The 21,963-nt window shown below is 36.3% G+C and overlaps 1 protein-coding gene across 1 annotated transcript in view; it reads right to left on the bottom strand.

Moving 5' to 3' along the window:
* Positions 1-21,963, bottom strand: part of LOC136037340 (fatty-acid amide hydrolase 2-like) — a 65,220-nt gene that overhangs the window by 31,004 nt on the left and 12,253 nt on the right. Inside the window, exons 2-3 of the mRNA XM_065720013.1 lie at positions 12,366-12,467; positions 5,697-5,864 (exon numbers count right to left, since the gene is read on the bottom strand). Coding sequence (XP_065576085.1) covers positions 5,697-5,864; positions 12,366-12,467 — 270 coding nt within the window. The remainder of the gene's footprint in view (positions 1-5,696; positions 5,865-12,365; positions 12,468-21,963) is intronic.

The raw sequence follows: 21,963 nt of genomic DNA, 5'->3' as shown, positions 1-21,963 counted from the left end.
TACAATTTAGCTTACTTAACGAACTTCTGTATTCTCATGTCTTTATTAAGTAAATGGGGGGGGGGGTTCACCCCCTCGTCAGTACCTCCCTCTTTGAACTAAAGCTTAAATTTTGTCCCAATTTCTTAAGAATAACCCCTGAATCACAAAAGCCGTAGAATAAATAGTTCAAATTACTAAAAACACTTTAGCGTAAAGAGCGGGGTATTAGGAGGAGGTGAACCCATCATATGCGTGATAATTTCTGTTCGTTTTAAGTTTTAATGCTTCTCCTTACTTTAAGTTTGAAAAACTTTTTCATATTCATTTTTTCATTTTTTCTGCGCTCCCTTCATGAAAATTTTCTTCCCCCACGACAAAATCCTCCAAGGAAAGTTCTCCCAACATATCTCCCTCTCCTCGACCCCCCTCAACCTAAAAATCCCCTTGAAACGTCTGTACACTTCCAAATAACCATTACTATATGTAAGCATTGGTCAAAGTTTTTAACTTCTAGCCCCTCCTACGGGGACTGTGGGGGAGTAAGTCGCTCCCAAAGACATAGTTATAAGGTTTCTCGACTACGGTGAATAAAATGGCTATCTCAGAATTTCGATTCGGTGACTTTGGGAAATAATTGGCGTGGGAGGGGGCCTAGGTGCCCTCCAATTTTTTTTGGTCACTTATAAGGCACTAGAACTTTTCATTTCCGTTGGAATAAGCCCTCTCGCAAGATTCTAGGACCATTGGGTCGATACGATCACCCCTGGGAAAAAAAAACAAACAAAAAAACAAATTAACACGCATTCGTGATCTGTATTCTGGCAAAAAATGCAAAATTCCACATTTTTGCAGATAGGAGCTTGAAATTTCTACAACATGGTTCTCTGATATGCTGAATCTGATGGTGTGATTTTCGTTAAGATTGTATGACCTTTGGGGGGTGTTTCCCCCTATCTTCGAAAATGAGGCACATTTTCTGAGGCTCGTAACTTTTGATGGGTGAAACTAATCTTGATGAAACTTATATATTTAAAATCAGCATTAAAATGCGATTCTTTTGATGTAACTATTGGTATCACAATTCCATTTTTTTAGAGTTTCGATTACTATTGAGCCGGGTCGCTCCTTACTACAGTTCGTTACCACGAACTGTTTTATAAGACATTCCCTATGGTTACCAAAACCAGTTCCTTATCCTCGATTAGGTGGTTTGTTCTCGTGTGCGAGTGTTTCAGGTGACTACAGAAATTAAACAATTCCCAATTATTTTTGTTGTTCAAAAATTGGTTTATTATTGTGGTTGCAGCAATAGCTACGACCAAGTAAAAGACAAACAAGGTCCATGGTAACGAAAAACAAGTAGCCCCAAAACCCCTAAAATGGCGTCGGATCGAAACAAGAAGTACAAAATTGGAATCGCCTTGACGGAAAGTTCTATTCAGAAAACTTACTGTCCCTTGACTTGAAAAACAAAGAAAATTCCTTGGCATGAAAAACAAGCAAAATCACTTTTTTTGCATGAGAAGCATTTTTTCCGTTTTTTCCTTCTCTGCAACTAGTGGGCCACTACAACACCATAGAGAGCTGTTTAAGGGGTTGGTTTACAGAAAATTTCTAAAACTCCCTTTACAATTAAAAATACACAATATTTAAAATGAATGTGCATGTGTGTAATTAAGATCGAAACTACCTACAAATGGTGATAATTTGCATTAGAATATTCATTTGATTCAAAATATAGGGATTCAAAATATTTGTCATGGGACACGGTGATGTCTCTCCTTTTCCTTATTTTCATTGTTTTGTGTCGCCACTAGAAGGACACTGAAACGTCACAGAAAATGTTTAAGAGCTCCTTTGAAAGGAAATTACCATATTTAGTTTCTTCTGTAAGTAACAAAGTAACAAAACTTCTTAGTAACAAAACATAACATTAAAAATAAAATTTATATCCACATATAGAAAATGATGTACCACACGTGTCTTTTGACAAGAAAACAAAACGCATGTATGTTTTGAAAAGTTGCCAAGCCGGAATATGATGTCATATATGAGCTGACACCGCTGCTTCATTCCGTATAGTCCCTGCTCCCTGCTGCTATGGTCCCTGCTCCCTGCTGCTATGGTCCCTGCTGCTATGGTTCCCTATATCCCTGCTAAAAATAAAAGCCAAAGGCTTTTTCATATGTGATATGTGCTTTATAGCAAAAATAGTTGTTCGTGTTTTATCAGGATGGGAGTAATCTCAGCAAAAGTACTAATATTGACAAAGTTTTATCAGATTACTATTAAAAACACTGCAACAATTCCAATGTATTTAGAAAAATCAACTTTACATAATTTATACTTAAATTGAGCAAATTTCAAAGGCTATTGGAAGCAAAATTTTCTCTAAATTGTCTAGTTTGAATTGGTCGAATTATATTATCTTTGAAGCGGAGACACTACATAAGGTGTAAGCAGGGGGTGGAACAGTCCATGGATTAAAAATGTGTAAGAACCTTTATCATAAGGATAGAAAATTCAGCTTATATCCAAAGAGAAGTCTATTTTAGGGTTTTTATGTTATTTGGTAAATACCAAGTGGCACATAGCGATCGCAAATTCTATCGGTCGGTCGGTCGGTCTGTCGGTCCCGGTTTTGCTAGTTTAGGCACTTCCAGATAAGCTATGACGATGATATGTAGCAGGTATATCAGGGCCCAGACCAGATTAAATTGGAAATAGTCGTTTCCCCGATTCAATCATCTTGGAGCGGGAGTGGGGGGACGGTTAATTCGGAAAAATTAGAAAAAATTAGGTATTTTTAACTTACGAACAGGTGATCGGATCTTAATAAAATTTTATATTTAGAAGGATATCGTGTCTCAGAGCTCTCGTTTTAAAATCACGACCATATCCGGTGAAATTGGGGGGGGGGGTGGAATTGGAGGGGGAAACCTAAAATCTTGGAAAACACTTAGAGTGGAGGGATCGGGATGAAACTTGGTGGAAAAAATAAGTACAAGTCCTAGATACGTAATTGAAATAATCGGAACAGATTCGCTCATTTTGGAGGAGTTGGGGGGAGGGTTAAATCTGAAAAATTAGAAAAAATGAGGCGTTTTTAACTTACGAAGAAGTGACCGGATCTTAATGAAATTTCATATTTAGAAGAACCTCGTAACTCAGATCTTTGATTCTAAATCCCGAACGGATCCAGCGTCATTGGGGGAGTTGGGGGGATCGGAAATCTTGGAAAACGCTTAAAGCGGAGAGATCAGGATGAAACTTGGTGGGAAAAATAAGCAGAAGTCCTAGATACGTGATTGACATAACCGGACTGAATTCGCTCTCTTTGGGGGAGTTGGAGGGGGTATTAATTCAGAAAAAATAGGAAATTGAGGTATTTTTAACTTACGAACGGCTGATCGGATCTTCACGAAATTTAATATGTAGAAGGATATCGTGTCTCAGAGCTCTTATTTTAAATCTCGACCGTATCCAGTGACACTGGGGGGAGTTGGAGGGGGAGCCTAAAATCTTGGAAAACGCTTAGAGTGGAGGGTTCGGGATGAAACTTGGTGGGTAGAATGAGCATATGTCGTAGATACGTGATTGAAGTAACCAGAATGGATCCACTCTTTCTGGGGGAGTCCAGTGCTTTGGAAAGTTCGGTGCTTCTGGACGTGCTAGGACGATGAAAATTGGTAGGCATGTCAGGGACCTGCACAACTTGACTTGATAAAGTCGTTTTCCCCGATTCGACCATCTGGGGGGGGGGGGCAGAAGGGAGAGGAAAAATCAGAAAAAAATGAGTTATTTTTAACTTACGAGTGGGTGATCGGATCTTAATGAATTTTGATATTTAGAAGGACCTCGTGTCTCAGAGCTCTTATTTTAAATCTCAACCGGCATTAAGCCTCTGATTTTCCTTTTAAATTAATCTTCTTAGAATTTTGCTAGAGCTCATGCCATACGAGCTCTTGGCTCTTCCGACGCCATCACAAGTGCCATATGAGCTCTTTTCTCTTGTTTAGTTCCTTCCCAAGAGAAGAATTCTTACACTGTCCAGAAGTTATTGTTGCTATAAAAAAAAGTCTAAAAAGTAGTTTGTTAAGAGAGTATACATCTCCCTTTATTCCTAGCCATAGTATATGATGATATATTTACCTTTAATGTAAAAAATTATTTTTGAATCGTTGTTTGATGAATAAATCTAAAGGTCTATCTAACTATCATTTTGAATTTTTATATATATGTTATTATTATTATTACTATCCCATAAACAATATCCCGTGTTACTACCCTTGTTAGTGCCTGACACACTGAGAAAATTAAAAGATATCCATAAAACAAAGAAAGATTGCAGCTTATGTGGTAAGAAGAATATGGATCTAAAAGCAGTTATTAGCTATTTAGTAAAGAGGTAATGCCAGAAACTATGCATTAGAATCAACAACAAAAAGCTAGAAAACTATTTGCCAATCTTTGCCAACAGAACAGGGAGATCTGTATTATTATGGCTATATTTAGGTGGACTTACGAAACTGTTATTTAGGTGGACTTACGAAACCTTTACACCCACTCCCCCTCCCCAAAAAATCTAAATAATAATATAAGCACCAATAATTGGTGCTCTATATAATAAATAATAAGCACTAATATCACCTGGGCTATTGGTTTCCCCTTTTTCATGGCATTTCCATATGGGGCTTATCCCTATGTTTCCCGTTGTAGGAGTAACTTCCTTGGTAGTGTCAAGGTGTCCATAGTTGTTTTCTCCGATCCCGAGAGCACCACCAGCCAGCTTCAGATAGGCAACAATTGTCCGCGAGGGAAGACTCACTCATCACCAGGTTGCTCCTTTGGTGAACTCTTCTTATTCCACGGTGAGCGCTTCATATGTCTAGGGTATCTAACCCCTTGATTTGATAAAAATTACTGGCTTCAAACTCTCCATCTCGGCAGCGAATTCCCTAAAATACCCTGCCTCATGGTTACACACGGACACGGGGCAGAACGGCCAGTAGCTGGTCAGTGACTGAAAGTAGCAGTAGCCGGATCCTATTTGTGCCTACTACTCTCAGGGGCACCACGAGGAGGTACCACGGGGAGGTACCACGAGGAGGAGCACCGAGGTTACCATTACCCCTTGGAAAGTACTGCATCAAATTAACGACGCTTCTTGACTACTAAGGTTCTTACGTCAGCCCATCAGTGTGTTGGGGCAGTAGGGTTCAAACTCACGGTCCCGTATTACTAAGCTGAGATCAGACCCACTGCGCCACCACAGGACACCACTACCCCTAGAGACCTGCAGTAATCTCTTTTAAATCTTCGTTGATGATTAATAGTAGACGTGTTGATAAAGCACATCAGTTAGGTATACTACATATGCCTAAGGGTAAGCAATTCTTATTTTCAGCATCAAGATTGCTAAGAGCTTTCGCTTTTTATAGATACTCAGTGATTTTAGTTTTGCCCTGATAGAGGAATGATGTTTATATACATAGCCAACAGGTAACTTCCAAGTGTTGTATTTACAAATTGCCTTCCTAAAATCTGATAATATCTCTTTCCTTTTCAAATCTGTAGGACAAAATTTTTTACTTTTTAAATTATCTAAACAAAAGGGTATTTTTATGTGCCTGGCAACAACAATTACGCCCTAAAAATCGTACACCTAACAAAGGTATTCCACAGCCCCTTGACAATAATAGATAAAACTTTACCTGGAATTCTCTCTTCAGATCGTTACACATGGACAAGAATTTCTGTGTTTCCGGATGATTAAGTTCTCGCTTAAATATTTCTGAGAGACCAAGCCCAAGTGAGGGTAAAGTATTTTCAGACATCCCAACAAACCATTTACATAGTTCCCAATAAAGATTCACAGATCCCTGAAAGTATAAGTTCTTTATAGCTCATTTCAAATTTTGGACGGTAGAACTTTACAGCCCAAGAACTAGCAGGCTCCAAAATGTCGTTGCTTGGTTATTTTTCCTCTATCAAAAATAGTGAACTGTAAGAAATGATCGTAAAGCTTGTTTATCATCAGGATCTGTTGGTAATTCATATCCAAACATTTAAATGAGGGTAAACTTGTCATGTAAACGGTTGCACGACGGCTATAATAATAATAATGCACCTCGCTCTTCACAATATAGCTTGAATTTTCACAATTCTTTAAGAATGGCCCCTGAATCACAAAGGCCGTAGAATGAACAGTTGATTTACTAAAAATACTTTATCGTAAAGAGCAAGGTATGGTGGAGGAAACGAATACCCTTATATACGTAATATTTTCTGTTCGCTTAAAGTTTTAATAATGCTAATTACTTCCAGTTAAAAAAAAATATTAATTTTCTTAATTTTTTTCATAATGCTAGGAAATCCTGCGCCCCTTCACGGAAATTATCTTCCCTCATGATAAATCCCTCCATGGAAAGATTATTTTACTACATTACTACAGTTCATTACCACGAACTGTTTGATAAAGTTTTTTATGTGGTAAAAATTCGGTGATAGACATGGAATCAAATTGCATTTAAAAACAAATACACAAAAAACAAATAAGCGGTCTTATGGTTTGAGAAAAGGCAAAAGAGTTCTGAGAAAGTTTTTTGATCATCAGGAATGAGGGGTTGCATATATGTGCTAATTCGTGTCCGAAATATTTAAATAAGGATAAATTTGTTTCCATATTAGCGGTTGCGAAGCAACTATAATATTAGTGCAACGTTGTGACGTAATTTTTCAGTTATTCAATAGCGTCTGTGAGGTAAGGACTCGGTGATAGAAATAGATTCGAACTATATTTAACAACGAATGCATGGGAAACAATCAATTGGCATCTTGCTTTGAGGCAAAATAACGTAGCCTTAATTATTATATGCCGCAAATTAAGTAAAAAGAACGTACAGAGCGAGAATTAGGATATGGTGGTGAGACTACGTTAGAATTAACAGGAATTTCATAATTTCAAGCAAAGATTGTCGAATCCCTAGAAGTAAAAGGATTTTATGGTATTTTAAAGTTTCGATCGCTGCCGAAAAATTCTCTGTAGCCTACTTTCATTTGAAAAAAACTTGTTTTTTATTTGACTTATGATCGTTTTTAAAATCATGCCAGAAATCCCCCTCCGTGGAATTTTTTCCCCGACTTCAAAGTCAGGGAAAAGGATTTTATAAATTAGAGGATTTTATGGTATTTTAAAGTTTTGATCTCTAAACTTTCCAGCCTAGGCACTACAGACTTCAAAGTTATGATGCTCGGTTATTTTTCCTTTATAAAAAAATTGTGACCTGTAAGCGAAAATCGAAAAGCTTGTTAATCATCAAGCACGAGGGGTTACAAATCTCTCATAAATTAAAAGTTTATCATTACCTGTTTCAAATTTTGGGAAAGCAATTATTTCTAATCTATCACTTTTTACAATAAGATAAAATTCACAAAACATATTATTTTCAAATTTAGCATCGCTTGCTGTGCGGTAAGATTATAGAAGAAGATCATACCTAACGAACAGAATTGAATGTTTCGAATGAAATGAAATGAACAAAATTAAATTTAATTTAAATTGTTTTGAAATAAAAACATATTAAAGACTCACTAAACTCATATTGAGTCTTATCATAGTAAAATGCTATTGGATGTAGCATTTATGTATACACCTCTTAAACTATTAACAAATCAAAATTTACAAAGTAAGTAATCTTGTGACCGAACTTCTTTTCTTCATGACTAGTACCATTTCTAAAGTGAACACAATAACATATATAGTACCCCTATCACAATATCAAACCAGAGATAATTCGCAAAACTTCAAATACAACACAATTTCATACCATCAAAAATCAGGTGAGATACATATTGAGGAGAATAGAATTTAATATTAGAAATTTAATAAGAAAGATTATCTCAATATGATTTTCCTCAGCATTAACTTACTCCAAATTCCAGTACACTTCAATACATACATATAGCACATAATACAGTGGCAAAATACGCACGTAAAATTTTCTAGTGGGAACTTTTCGGGAATAATTGAGCAAAAACTTCAACTAAGTGTAAAAAAAAAAACAATTTCATTATTTTTAGTTTCACACTATGCGTTCAGTGAGCCTTTAGGTGCCTATTGGGCAGAATAAAACAAAAAAAGAGAGAAAGTTAGAAAAACAGGAGAGAGAAGAGAAGGGAGAGAGGAGAAAACTAAATTAAATTTATTAACCATAAATATTTAACAAAATCCACATTATTTTACATATGAAAACGACAAAATAGTTCAGCTTAGTCTGGTCCATAAGGCTCTACGGTCAGAAAAAAAACAGCGGAGAAACAAAACGAAAACTTACAAAAAAACTTACATAAACTTACATAAAAACTTACAACACAAACCCAAACAAACCCCTGAGTCCCCCCAAAAAAATTCAAACTAGAGAGCGGATTAGTACATGCTTCCACCTACACAAATAAACAGCAGACCCAATCCGGAGACATTAATTTCTCGGAAAACCGGAGAAAACTTCATTATTAGCAAAAAAATACCTAACATACTTTTTGAAGATACCTAACGAGTAGCATCCCCTTGAAGACTCCGGGAGGGTGTTCCAGATCATGTTATAAGCTATCTCTCTTCATATTTACGAAATATGAAGTGTCTGTAAATTATTGTAAGTATAGAACTAATAAGTGGATTTCTCAGGAATAAAAGATATATTACTACATACGGCAGCAGGAAGCTCGTCATGTAACCTCAAAAAAAATTAAAGAAGCACAAGACAGAAAAAAGCGATCTCAAGTCAAGAAAGGGCTTAAGGGCTTAAAGGAAGCGGTTAATTTCGTGTATTAGATTCCTTCCTTTATCATATAGTTCTGAATGTGGATTCAGTGATGAGGGAAAATTTGACTTACAAATATTAGAACAGTATGAAACATAAGGCTAAGCTAGGCAGTAGAATAGGAGTCTAAGTATTAACGTTGGAAGAATGTTTTTGAGTTTTTTAAGGATCCCGAGGCTTTTGGAAACTTTCATTTTAATTAGGTCAATATGATGCTTGAAGGAAAGATTCTAATCAAGTATAATATCTAGGAATGGGATGCATCTAATCTTAGGTCTATTAAAAGAACCCCTCGATATATGAATTTCTTTTAAACCAGAGAAAGCCCTTTAAACTTCGGAGAAAATAAGAAAACGTGACTTTCTAACATTTAAGGCAAGATAATTAACATCAACCACTGAATAACTCTTTCAAAAAGGGAAATCAAAAGGGAATTCAAAAAGGGAACGGAGATGGGAATCAGTTCTACTAGCTGTGCCAAGAGTACTGTCATCCGCCAAAGTAATAAGTGCATTGGAGAAGGACGAGCTTATGTCACAATTAGAGACAGATGCAGGTTGACAAAAGCGACAACAAGTGGTAGGTTTTACATTTTTAACCGCATTTATGAGATCAAACACAAAAATTAAAAAGAGTATCGACCCAAGCACAGATCCTTGTGGAACACCAAACTCTATTTCAGACGGGTTGGAAAAGAGCGGATCAACCGAGATAACTTGACAGGATAAATATGGTAGAACCCAAGAATAAGTACTCTTCTCGTATTCTAATATGGGATAGTTTCCAAAGATGAATCTTGTATGTTATTGAGTCAAATGCTTTTCTTATATCGAGGAAAAGGGCAGCAGCTATGAGATCAGAGTCAAGAGATACATGTAAATGATTCAATAGATTCGCATATTCACGCTCAGTTGAGTGCTTTGGCCTAAACCAAACTGTGAATCATGAAAAAAATGTTTAGAATTGAGAAAATCAAGGTGCTGAGAAACCAAAGCTTTTTTAAAAAAAATTACTAAACATTGATAAGAGAGATATAGGACGATAACTAGCAGGGTCATTCCGTAAACCACCTTTGAAAGTAATAATAATAGTAAAAAAAGAAGGTACTGGCTCATTTTTGATCGGTATTGGGTACTTTCTTCCCAAACCTGGAACAAAATGCGCCACCAAAGGCATGGGTTAATCAAACTAGGTCAAATCTGATTAACAGAAAAGAAAAAAAAAACGTATACAATATTTTTATTGGTAACATTTTTATAGAAAAAATTAAAAAACGAATGTAAAAAAAATCCTTATTCTTTCATTACAAACACTCCCCTAAGGACGCATTGATTTTTAACAGCGAAATGTTGTTATGGTGGTACATATATGTTTACTTCGTATCTATGTGGTATAAAATTTAAAAAGGTCGGCAATCCCTGATATACAGCATTTCTTACAGCTTTATTCTTCTCCAATTCTTTTTTATGGAAATATTTGACTTTATTGCGACTTCCTTGAGAAAAACGAGAAAAAAAGTAGTGACCTTATTACATGGTTAATGATGACCTCGAAAAAAGAAAAGTAGAATTTAGGAAGGGTAACAGCCCCCCTCACTTATAGAATGATTTTTTTTGGTTTAGGTTTCATGGTCACTCTTTGAATTAACTCTGGTAGAGCTTTATTATTCAATGAGTTTGTGTTCGTTTTTGCTTCACATTAAATAACTGCTGAAAACCTGATGGCGGTTGCAACCCCCCTTAGCCCCCACCCCTCCATATCAACGATAAAATAAAAATTTATTGCTTTGAGAATGCAATGGCTCATTTAAGTGTCTTTGCTTTGCACGATAAAGTACAATTTTTCGATGTACTTATATTTCCTATTATAGCACTGAAATTGCAATGTTTTAGTTCCTTCGAGATAAGTAGAGGTTGACATGTTCAATCTCGGCTTGATGATTCTTCACGTGGTACGGAATCAGAGATTGGGTCTATTAAAAGTGTATAAAAAATTAGTTGGGCCGTTCTTCTTCACAAAAAGAAACACTCAAGAGGTGTTATTCAGTTATTTGGTTATTCAGTTATTCAGTTGTCGATCAGTTATTCGGGTTACAAGTTTCTATATTGGTTCGCTTACTCCAGTTGTCAAAAAAGGAAAAGACAGCAGACATAACTGTATTACTATATTACAATTATTATATTACTGTATTACTATATCATAGCTGCAGTACCATAACTGTATCCTCATTATGTGTAAGCTACTAGAGCTGCTGGTAGTTGACGATCTAAATGCTGCATGCTTTACACCAGACAATCAGATGGGTTTTAAGGCTGGTCATAGTCTCAAAGATTTCAACTCTATCACTTCGAAAATTGTTATTGAAATGAAGAGAAACAATGACATCCTGATTCTGGCAGCACATGATGTTCCTCGCACCTCCAATTCTGGCGTCCGACCTCAGCTGCTATTTTCTCCGATAAGTCGAGGTATTTTTAGCTCTGTTGTGGGGTATTTAAAAATATTTTCGCGGCTCAAGGTCCTTTTAAAAGTACAAACTTGAAATGGTTTATTTATCAAGCGATACTTCAATTAGAGTATGAAAAGGTATCCAAGGAGGTATAACGTCACTATTCCTTTATAACAATACTGTTTTAAAAGCCCAGGAGAAAGTAATGACGAGTTACATACTTAAAGCTCTAGACCTTTCGCTCCTTCATTTTGCTTATGATATTTAAACCTCAACCGGACGCAGTCAGCAAATGAGGAAAAGTTGTCCGTGCTTAGTCGCGAATCTGGCAAAATACATTTATCCTTCAATGCATCTTATAGTGAGGTTCTTGTTTTTGGCAAGTCTCAGGCTACTACAAAAGGAGTACAGCCAGGAAGTCAAAATGTTTCCCCATCTGCAAGAATTAGTTGTCTTGGCCTTCCAATCAGTTCCGCTGTCAAATCACGCTCCCTCCTGCTTGTGCATTTTGATCAAAGGCTAAAAAAGCATTTGGCTTTCTTGTTTGCTGCGAAGCGCGATACTGCAGGCATATACTAGCCAAAGTCTACAGCTTATCCGCTCTCCCGTGTGTCATTGCTCGTTCCCCGTTCTGGGTCATCCTTCTATGCACTGACAAAAAAAATAAATAAAATATAAGGTCCATGAATTTTCAATATGCGAAATTTCTGTTGGAAATTTCCCTATGATACAGAAACAGACATCTGATCGCCACTTAAGGTATGGCTGAGCCCCTGCTGCAGCTTAGAGTCACAGTGAAAGAGTTTTCGAAAGCCGATCAATGTTGTGTATTTTCCCAGGCAATGATTGATTGCTAGTTTATCTTTTATTTGTTTTTTTGTATGTATGTTGTATTTTTTTCGATTTTTCTTATTTACTCCATTGTAACACCCTCGAGTGTTTTTATCGACAGTAAAAAATTTATTCAGTTATTCAAAAGCAACTATTAAACGTCCAAAAAATGGACTACTTCTCAGAAGAAGTGACAAAATGCAGCATCTTTTAATGATAAAATTGCAGATTAATGTGTATTACCAATAAAAGTAAGCAAAGTTTGGTGATGATAGACTTACTTTTCGAAGCGCCAACTCTTCTGACCAGGAATAAGCTTCTTCAACTGCAAACATTTTTGTTGCCCAAATCTCAAACGAGCGGGACAACCCTTTGATTGATGCCTTAAAAAGTTGATAATTAGAACAAATGCTTTCAAAACAGTTAAAATAAACAATTTCAAATTAATTTTCAACCAGTATTACATAGCTTAAGGTAGTCATGGCAATGAATCTTCCTTACTTCAGTTAGAATGGACATAATTTAACTCTCTAATTACGCCGTAATTCATCAGCCTAGGTTCATCAAAAGCTCCGGAAGCGTCCCGTGAGCGGCTTACAGTTGCAGTGAAACTACAATAAAACGGATACTGATAATTCGGTTTTTATCTTCTACTGTTTAAGATTTTTAAATACTAGAAAAAAAATGATTAAACGATAATTGGGAATTTTGAAAGAATTCGTCAAACCAAATACACTTCTTCCACTAACTAGTAAGCTGGGATATGTTTCTTCAATCTATTAAATAAAAAAAACAGGTTTATTCAACAGAAATTAAGAAGCGACATTAAAACTTGGAACGAGCAGAAATTATTCCTTATATGTGGAGGGGCTGCCCCTTATATCGATACCTCACTCTTTACGCTAAAGAGTTTTAGTACTTCTAAAGAAGATTCTTATTCTAAACAAACAGCCCCTGGGTTTCAAGAGTCGTTCTTAAAAAAATGGGACCAAAAGTCCAACTTTAGCACAAAGAGGTAGGTATTGAAGAGAGGGAAATCTCTATCATATACAAAATAATTTTATTCGTTTTAAGTTTTAATGTTGCTCCTTACTTTCAATTGAATTTTTTTGTTTTATATTTAATTTCTGATCGTCTTTCAAATAATGCCAGGGAAATCCAACTCCTTCTGCATGGAAAATTCCCTCCCCACGGAAATTTCCTCCATGACTCCAAGTTAAAATACCCCTCCCTCCTGGAAAACTCTCCTTACCATACTTTCATTTTAAAAAGGCTTTAACTACTGATAGTTTTTTTTTTAATCATGTTGAAAATCTGCTTACCATAGAAAGTCTCTCCCTGCGAGGAAAATTGCTCTCTCAGAAAATTCCCCCACGAGACTTTCTCCCAGAGAAATTCCCCCCCCCCCCCGGGAAAAATCCTTCAGACAATTCCAAACCCGCTAAAAATCTCCTCCGGATCATCTCCACATGTAAAATTGAGTCGGAAAAAACCGAGTAAGACATATGAAAAGAATATCTTATAGAGATTCTGACAAATTCCAACAGCGTAAAATTTCCCCTCGAAACTTCATCTCCGGAAACTTCTCTCCCCACGTAAAAGGGCTAGTTACCTACCAATCTTTTTGGTCACTTAAAAAGGGCACTAGAACTTTAATTTACGTTTGAATGGGCCATATCTCGATATCCTAGGACCACTGGTTCGAAACGATCATCCCTGGGGAAAAAAAGAACAAAAAACAAATAAACACGCATCCATGTTTACAGACGGGAGCTTGAAACCTCAACTATGGGGTTCTCTGATACAATGAATTTCATGGTGGAATTTTTAACAAAATTCTATGACATTTGGGGGTGCCCCCCTTTTTTCAAAAATCAGGTCTTTTCTCAGACTCACAGCTTTTGATGGGTAACAATAAACTTAATGAATCTTACATATTTGGAATCAACATAAAAATCAAATTCTTATGATGTATCTATTAATTACAAAACTCTGTTTTTATGGTACTTGCCCGTAGACCAAGTGCCATATAGCGATCGCAATTTCTGTCTGTCGGTACCAGTTTTCCTACTTCGAGAACTTCCAGATAAGCTAGGAGGATGAAAGTTGGGAGGCGTATCAGGGCCCGGACCAGATTAAATTAGAAATAGTCGTTTCCCCGATTCGACCATCTAGGGAAGGGGGAGGGGGTAATGGAGGGATGGTTAATTAAGAAAAACTAGAAAAAACATCTAAAAAATACCCCTTGAAAGCCTGCATAGCGCAGTGGATACGATGTAAGTAACAATTTACTAAGACTCCAACTCTGACTCCACAGCCCTGATGCTATGTATGAAATTACCTATGTATGAGGCCGGACGGCATAATAGTAATATATTGTATAAGCATGCTCTTATGCGAGCCTTGATAACTCTTGAGGGCAAAATTATCAATCATTTTAAACACTGCGTTCAACGCTTAAAATTACTAACAATCCATTTTAAATCGTCACTTTGGTCGCAGTTCTTTATCCTGGCTATTAAAGAAATGCAAAGGTAAAATCAATTTCAAAATGAGCATTGAAAAATGTAATTCTATGATTTTCAATTTTCATTTTTTTTCTTATAAAGTTTCTCGAAACTTTTCAAAAAAATTGCTATAAGGCTTAACTGCATCATCGATATTAATCAAAGAAGCAAAATGTGCTACGGGAAAAATCTAATTCAGCTAATCAAAAAAATTCATTTATAAATAATAATTATATAATAGTTTATAATAAAAAAAAACAAAAATATATTTACAAAAAATGTTTATGATAAAATATGATATATAATATATACATATATATATATAAATGATATATATATATATATACTAGCTGTTGGGGTGGCGCTTCGCGCCACAACAACACCTAGTTGGTGGGGCGCTTCGCGCCCCCCAAGCCCCCCCGTGCGCGTAAGTCGTTACGCGCCAAATTAGTTACGCGCCATTGTAGTTGTGTCCCTGTGTCCCACCTGTGAATATAGATAAATTTATATATGTGTTTCAAACTACGTAAAAATTACGAATATAAAACATTCTTGGCTTTCCCATTGTCTGTGCATATACAAAGCCGTATGTACTAATAATGACGTCATATGCAAACGCTCTTTTTACAAACAAACAAACATGCATACACACAACTCGTTTTTATATAGATAGATAGATAGATGGATACAATACAAATTAACTGCGTAAAACTTGCGAATATACAACATTCTTCGCTGTCCAATTGTCGCTGCATATAAATAGATTGTCAGGTTTACCGACCCTCGAACATGCAACGTACAATTGTCCATGGGAAAAACAATCAGTATTAAGATCTATACCCCATTTTTCTAATGATTGACCTTGAGCTTTGTTAATGGTGATTGCAAATGCTAATCGAATTGGGAATTGCAATCTTTTAAATTGAAAAGGCAGATCCGTTGGAATCATGGGGATGCGAGGAATAAGAACAGCCTCACCCTCAAAAGGCCCTGTCAAGATTGTGGCCTCTATTAGGTTTTCCATTGTTTTTTTTACGGCAAGTCGCGTGCCATTGCAAAGCTTTGGTGGGTTGATATTTCTTAAAAGTATTATTGGTACGCCTATTTTTAGTTGTAGCACGTGTGGTGGAAACCCTGAAAGATCTATGGAATTTAAAAATTCAGATGGATAATTAACCGCTTCATTTGGTTCCAAAACTGTGTCGACTGACTTGTAAAGGACTGCCTGGTCTCGAATCTTGGTCAAAACAATATTGTTGATTTCGTGGACGTCTATATTTTTGGGTGCGAGAATCGCTCTTTCACTTAGCCATTTATTATTTTTATAATTTTTTAGAATATTCGGAAATACTTTTTCAATCAATTCATTTTTGGACGTCACTAAATTACAGAAATCAGCAGGTAGTTGTATACGTCCTGAAATTGAGTCTACTGGGAGCTTTCCGTTTCCAATTGCCAGCAATTGATCTGAAAATGTTTGACCAGAGTCATCGTTTTGAAATCGTTTTGATCGTTTTGAAATTAATATTTTTACGTGTGCCCATAAATTAGAATTTTTCAGGCAAGCATTCATTTCGTCTGCAGGAGTTGATCTAGGTATTATAGGTAATGTTTGCCTGAAATCTCCCGCAAGCAATATTAATGTGCTGCCAAAGGGTTTGAATTCCCTCTTAAATCTTTCAAGCATTGATCCAGAGCCTCGAGCGATTTTTTGTGTGCCATTGTGCACTCATCCCAAATAATAAGTTTGCATTGCTGCAATACTTTACCCATCCCAGATGATTTGGAAATATTGCACGTGTGAGTTTCTGTAGAATGCAAATTCAGAGGCAATTTCAAAGCGGAATGAGCAGTTCTTCCACCAGACAGCAATGTTGCAGCTATTCCGGACGACGCAATTGCCAACGCTATATCATTTTTTGATCGAATTGATGCCAGAATCAGTTTTATCACAAACGTTTTACCAGTACCTCCTGGCGCATCCGAAAAGAAAATTTCGCCAACGCTGTTATCGACACAATGCATTATCGTATCATAAATGTCTTTTTGTTCCGACGTTAACTTGGAAATGTTATTTTGTACATATGACAATAGATCACTCGTACTGTAACTTTGTTCACGATCCAATTCTACACATGTCGAAACAGCAGCGATACGGTTAAATGAAGGCATTCCCAAATCCTGAAGAGGTTTGTTTGCCATACGTACGCACAAATCTTCTATAATAACTAAAGTGTAGTTATAAATTTCTGATGTAAAATCAAAACTCATATCTGACGTCTCTAACTGTTTTCGATGGAGTATATCTTCGGACATTTTTGACTTATATTTTTCCCATAACTCTGTAGGAGCTGATGGAGAGCAAGTTGTTAAAATGATGCCAAACAATGCACGAATTTGACTTGGGGTTGACGTTTCGCACGCGTCATTGATGCAGTTATCCCAGTGTTGGTCATTCTCCAATAAATTCAGAGCTTGGCATGCACTACGGTAAGTGTCATGTTTAGTACCGTTTACAGTTCTCAAATACTCAAAGGATGTCGGACCGGGTACATTCACCAAAAGCAGGCGTAGAAAGAAGCATTCATGTTGATTGGGGTGAACGGTGTAGAGTCTTCCTATCGTGGTATCTTTGAAGATGGTAGGTTGGCCGTCGACTGACTTACCCTGTTTTCGACGTTCAAATACTTTATTTTTAGTATTCCACGTGTAGGACGAAGGCACTTCAGTATACAGCAGTTTTTTTGCAAAAGAATCATTTTTGCAAAGCGAAAAAAAAGCTGTTAATGTTGTATCCGGTGGATTCAGGGCTCTTTGTTGCACGTTGGTTTCCGTGAAATAAACACGTTGACCATTCTGTAAATGTACAGCTAAGTGGACAACAGCTGGACTACGTTCATGTATCGGAAATGAAAGAATTCGCCAAACAGCTTCATTACTGCTTATGTATCTTCCAGCCTAATATTGTACGATTTCGTCGAAATCTTTGATTTCGGGCTGCAAGCCAAAAACTGCCATGTCACTGCCTTTGTTGACGTATTTACATATGTATTTGATTGCCTTTACGGAGTTACAGTATTCAGTGTTTGTGTGTGCATTAAATGTTTTTGATAATAATGGGGAATATGGAACAACCCACTGGTTATCTACTTCGATGGTGGTACCGTTACGCTTCTTTATTATTGCTGTTTTACCGCCATCTTCGGTAGATCTTCTTCTATATTGTGGGTAACTATCATTGCCAGTAATTGTGTTTGATACTAAAAGTCGAGGATATTGCTTTGTGCACCTTCCTTTGACCATGCATGGTGAATTTTCGTTCAGTGCACCGCAAGGTCCATGTATCATATTTTTTACAATAATATCATGTAACCCCTTATTGACATTTTATCAGGTATTTCAGCGGAAATCACATCATCAATTTCGTTCGAAGTAATTTTTTATGTAGCCAGATTAGTATATGTGCGTGTGGCAAACCTCGTTTTTGCCATTCCACTGAGTACATCCAGCATCGCACTGACCCAAACACTTCAAGTTTTACTATATAGTTTATCAGTGATCTCAACTTTTGCCGGAAGACACGGGCCGTAATGTCATGCCTATGAACCGCCGATTGTCCTTGAAGTAAAAGCTGCAGTATCTCGTCCCAAGATTGATTACATGTAAATGTAATAAATAAATCTGGACGACCATAGAGATCGTAGCATCGATGAGTTTCAGCAATTCTTAACAACTGAGCGTTTCGCTTATGAAGAATAATATCTCGAGGTAAAAACTGATCACCGACCATAACGATTGCCACTTCGTCGATAGTTGGAGCATTGTATCTACGCACATGTTGGCCAGGAGGCGTTTTGTCAGCGGAAATAACAATTTTATGCGTATCAGTAGGCATCAAATCGATGGCTGTTTTGAACAGACGCACTAAATTATTATTTTCGTGGAAAAGATGTTGCAATTGGGAAACGATTGTCCTTTCAACGTTGGGAGAAATTTTGCAACGTGCATTCAATTCAGAATTTCTATCACTGATGAAGTACAATTGTAAAAATTTATGATTCTCGCCTGAGAATGGTAGAAGGGACCCTGCTCTATGATAAATTTGCCCTTTTACTTTGAAAGTAGACATAAATTGATCTGGATTTTCGATTTGGGCTCCAAACGACGTCATTTGGAAACATGTTGTATTTTCTGATTTGTGACAAAAAACGCTTAGATTCTGACGTAGTTCCAGTAAGGAAAGTCTTCAATGGCTCTGGTGGTGCAGCCAATAGAGGAAGTTTAACTTTTCCTGAGGCGCAACACATTCCCATTGTTTCACCATTGAATTTCAAGGCCTTGCAATAGGGACAAATTTTAGACATTGTCCCGATTTGAACACATCTACTCAAGCTATAATCATCGACTGGGCTGTACCTGAATGCCAGGCGATAACTTTCAGGTTGCTCTGATTCCTCGGCACGCTTTCTTTTCTTACTTTCTCTATCAGCAGCAAGCCTGATTTCTTGCTGTTCTTGTGATCCCTCGGCACGCTTTCTTTTCTTACTTTCTCTATCAGCAGCAAGCCTGATTTCTTGCTGTTCTCGTGATTCCTCGGCAGGCCTTCTTTTTTCACTTTCTCTTTTAGCAGCAAGTCTGCTTTCGCGTTGCTCTGGTAGTTCCTCGGCACGCTTTCTGTTCTTTCTTTCTCTATCAGCCTCAAGCCTGTTTCCTTGCTGTTCTTTTGATTCCCCGGCACGCTTTCTGTTCTTTCTTTCTCTATCAGCCTCAAGCCTGTTTCCTTGCTGTTCTTTTGATTCCTCGGCACGCTTTCTTTTCTGACTTTCTCTATCAGCAGCAAGTTTTTTGGCATAGACTCTTTGAGCATCTTCATCGGTTTTTGCCATTGTAAGTTCATCAGTCATTTTAAAGCTAAACATTAATAGATTTCTACGTGAACATATGTCTTAAATATCTTTAATGACTTCACCGTCATAGCAAAAATGACGACAACTAACTTCATGACGTCAGTCGACACAGAAACATGACGTCACCTGACAGACAGACAGACAACTTATTTTTATATATATAGATAAAATATGACGTAAAATATTATAAAATATGATGAAAATAATTGCGATATAATAATAATTTATGATAAACAAAAATAATTTTCAAATATTTCTCCCAACAAGAACATTTCTGCCAATGATTCTTTGCTTCAAACAAAGTTCAACCCTTCCTGTGTCAAGTCATTACACACACAAAAAATATGAACGTACAACAAAAGTCTAAAAAAACACAATAACTTCCAAGAAAATAATAACCTTTAATCAAATGTAAAAACTGACTTTAAACTAGTCTTGTCTTTGGCTAATTAAAAGCAAAAATTGCTTCTGAGAACCTAAATTCCCTACGGCAATTAATTCCAGTCCCATATCCCCTTGAAGCTACTCCCTGAAAAACACCTTTTTACGCTTTCAAAATTAAATGCAAATAGGCTTTCCTAGAGAAAGATGGGAAAATTTTTCATTTAAGGAGATATATCCTTACATCTTTATTTGAAATTCAATGAGGCTTCCTTAAATATATATATATATATATATATATATATATATATATATATATATATATATATATATATATATATATATATATGTATATATATGTTATGGGAATGTCCGCTAATTGATTAATGTCGACATTCACCGATGAATATACGAAATATTTTTTTTTCTCCTTGGATTTAGTCAGCGTTGCCAGTCAATTTAATCCAAGGTTTGATGATGACACATTAGGTTAGACTAGATTAGGTTTGGTTACACGAGGTTAGGTAGGTTTAGGTTAGCTTAAGTCAGGTTTTTAACCCATTTCTGATAATTAGAACCCAAATTAACCTAACCTAATCTAACTTAACCTAAACTAACAAATCTAACCTAACTTAGCTTTTACCATCATAGGTTGCACAAGACTGAAAAAGGTGACTCGCAAACATAATTGAATCGAGGTAGAGAAAAAGGAATTTTCGAACATTCACCGATGAATGTCAACATTAACTGATTTCGGACATTCACGGTAACATATATATATATATATATATATATATATATATATATATATATATATATATATATATATATACTACATCTACCCTTACATATCCTAAAGCCTCAAAAAGCTGCTCATAATTGAGCTCATAATTGTGATATGAAAAATTTTATTTTGAATGTTTTCAGTTTTGGTGATATTTTCGAGTAAAGTCGGTATCGGGGAAAACAAGATGTCAATATTTTGGTATTAGGGCAGTTCCAAAGCGGCTGTCAAAGCAATGGCTTTTTATTGCCTCTGTTAGGAAAAGTAACACTTCAGTTCGAAAGCTTTTCAAAATTAATTGTTATCATGGATTTCCATTGTTAAAAACTATTTCTTTTTCTGAAGATGAGTTCAAACTCACTTATCCAGAGATGACGCTTGTGGAAGAAAAAAATATGCCCAAAATGGATTCCATCAGTCGTAGAAAAATAGAATCGATGAAATTAGCGGCACAGAGAAGCACAATTTTGCCGGTTTTTCCCCACATATCGGTCTTGTGAAAAAAAAATAATAAAAAACACTCATGAAATTTACAAGAAAGTTGGCTAAAAATGATTGTACCAATAACCTAACATTCTGACTATTGACACTTGTTGCCAATGACAGAGTTCATTCCGATATAGTTCTTTCGACATAAGTGGTCACACGGTGATTATAGCCGGTGAATGTCTTCAACCCACAATCCAAAACCAACCAAACATGAAGAAACATACTAGCAATAAACAAACAAGATTATCGAAGAATATCATTGCAAGAAGACGATCAGAGAAAAACAAAATACACACAAAAGTTGGTTTGAACAGCGCCTACCATTTCTCCAGGGGCTATTAAATATTAAATAAAAAACAAGTTTTTTAAATGAAAGTAAGGAGCGACATTAAAACTTATAACGAACAGAAATTACTCCGTATATGAAAGAGGCTTTTCCTCCTCAACGCCTCGCTCTTTACGCTAAAGTTTGACTCTTTCTCTTAACTCTACTTTTTAAAACAGTAAAAAAAAAAAACTTTAGCGTAAAGAGCGGGGTGTTGAGGATGAAAAGCCCCTTTCATATACGGAGTAATTCTGTTTCTATATTTAATTTCTGGGCGTTTTTGAATTAATGCATGTTTTGATCTTGGCTCTCCGCACATAAATAATTATAACGAAATTTGCATATTAATTTGCATTTTTGGCTAAATGGCTTTCTCATAGTTTTAACTTGAAGATTTAGAGAAAAGGGGAGGGAGGGAGGAGGCCTAGTTACCCTCCAATCATTTGAGTACTTAAAAAGGCAACTAGAACTTTTAATTTTTTTACG

Source organism: Artemia franciscana, chromosome 16, assembly GCF_032884065.1.
Source record: "Artemia franciscana chromosome 16, ASM3288406v1, whole genome shotgun sequence".
Lineage (NCBI taxonomy): Eukaryota > Metazoa > Arthropoda > Branchiopoda > Anostraca > Artemiidae > Artemia > Artemia franciscana.
Note: the sequence above shows the minus strand (reverse complement) of the source record. Positions and strands in the feature narration are given on the sequence as shown.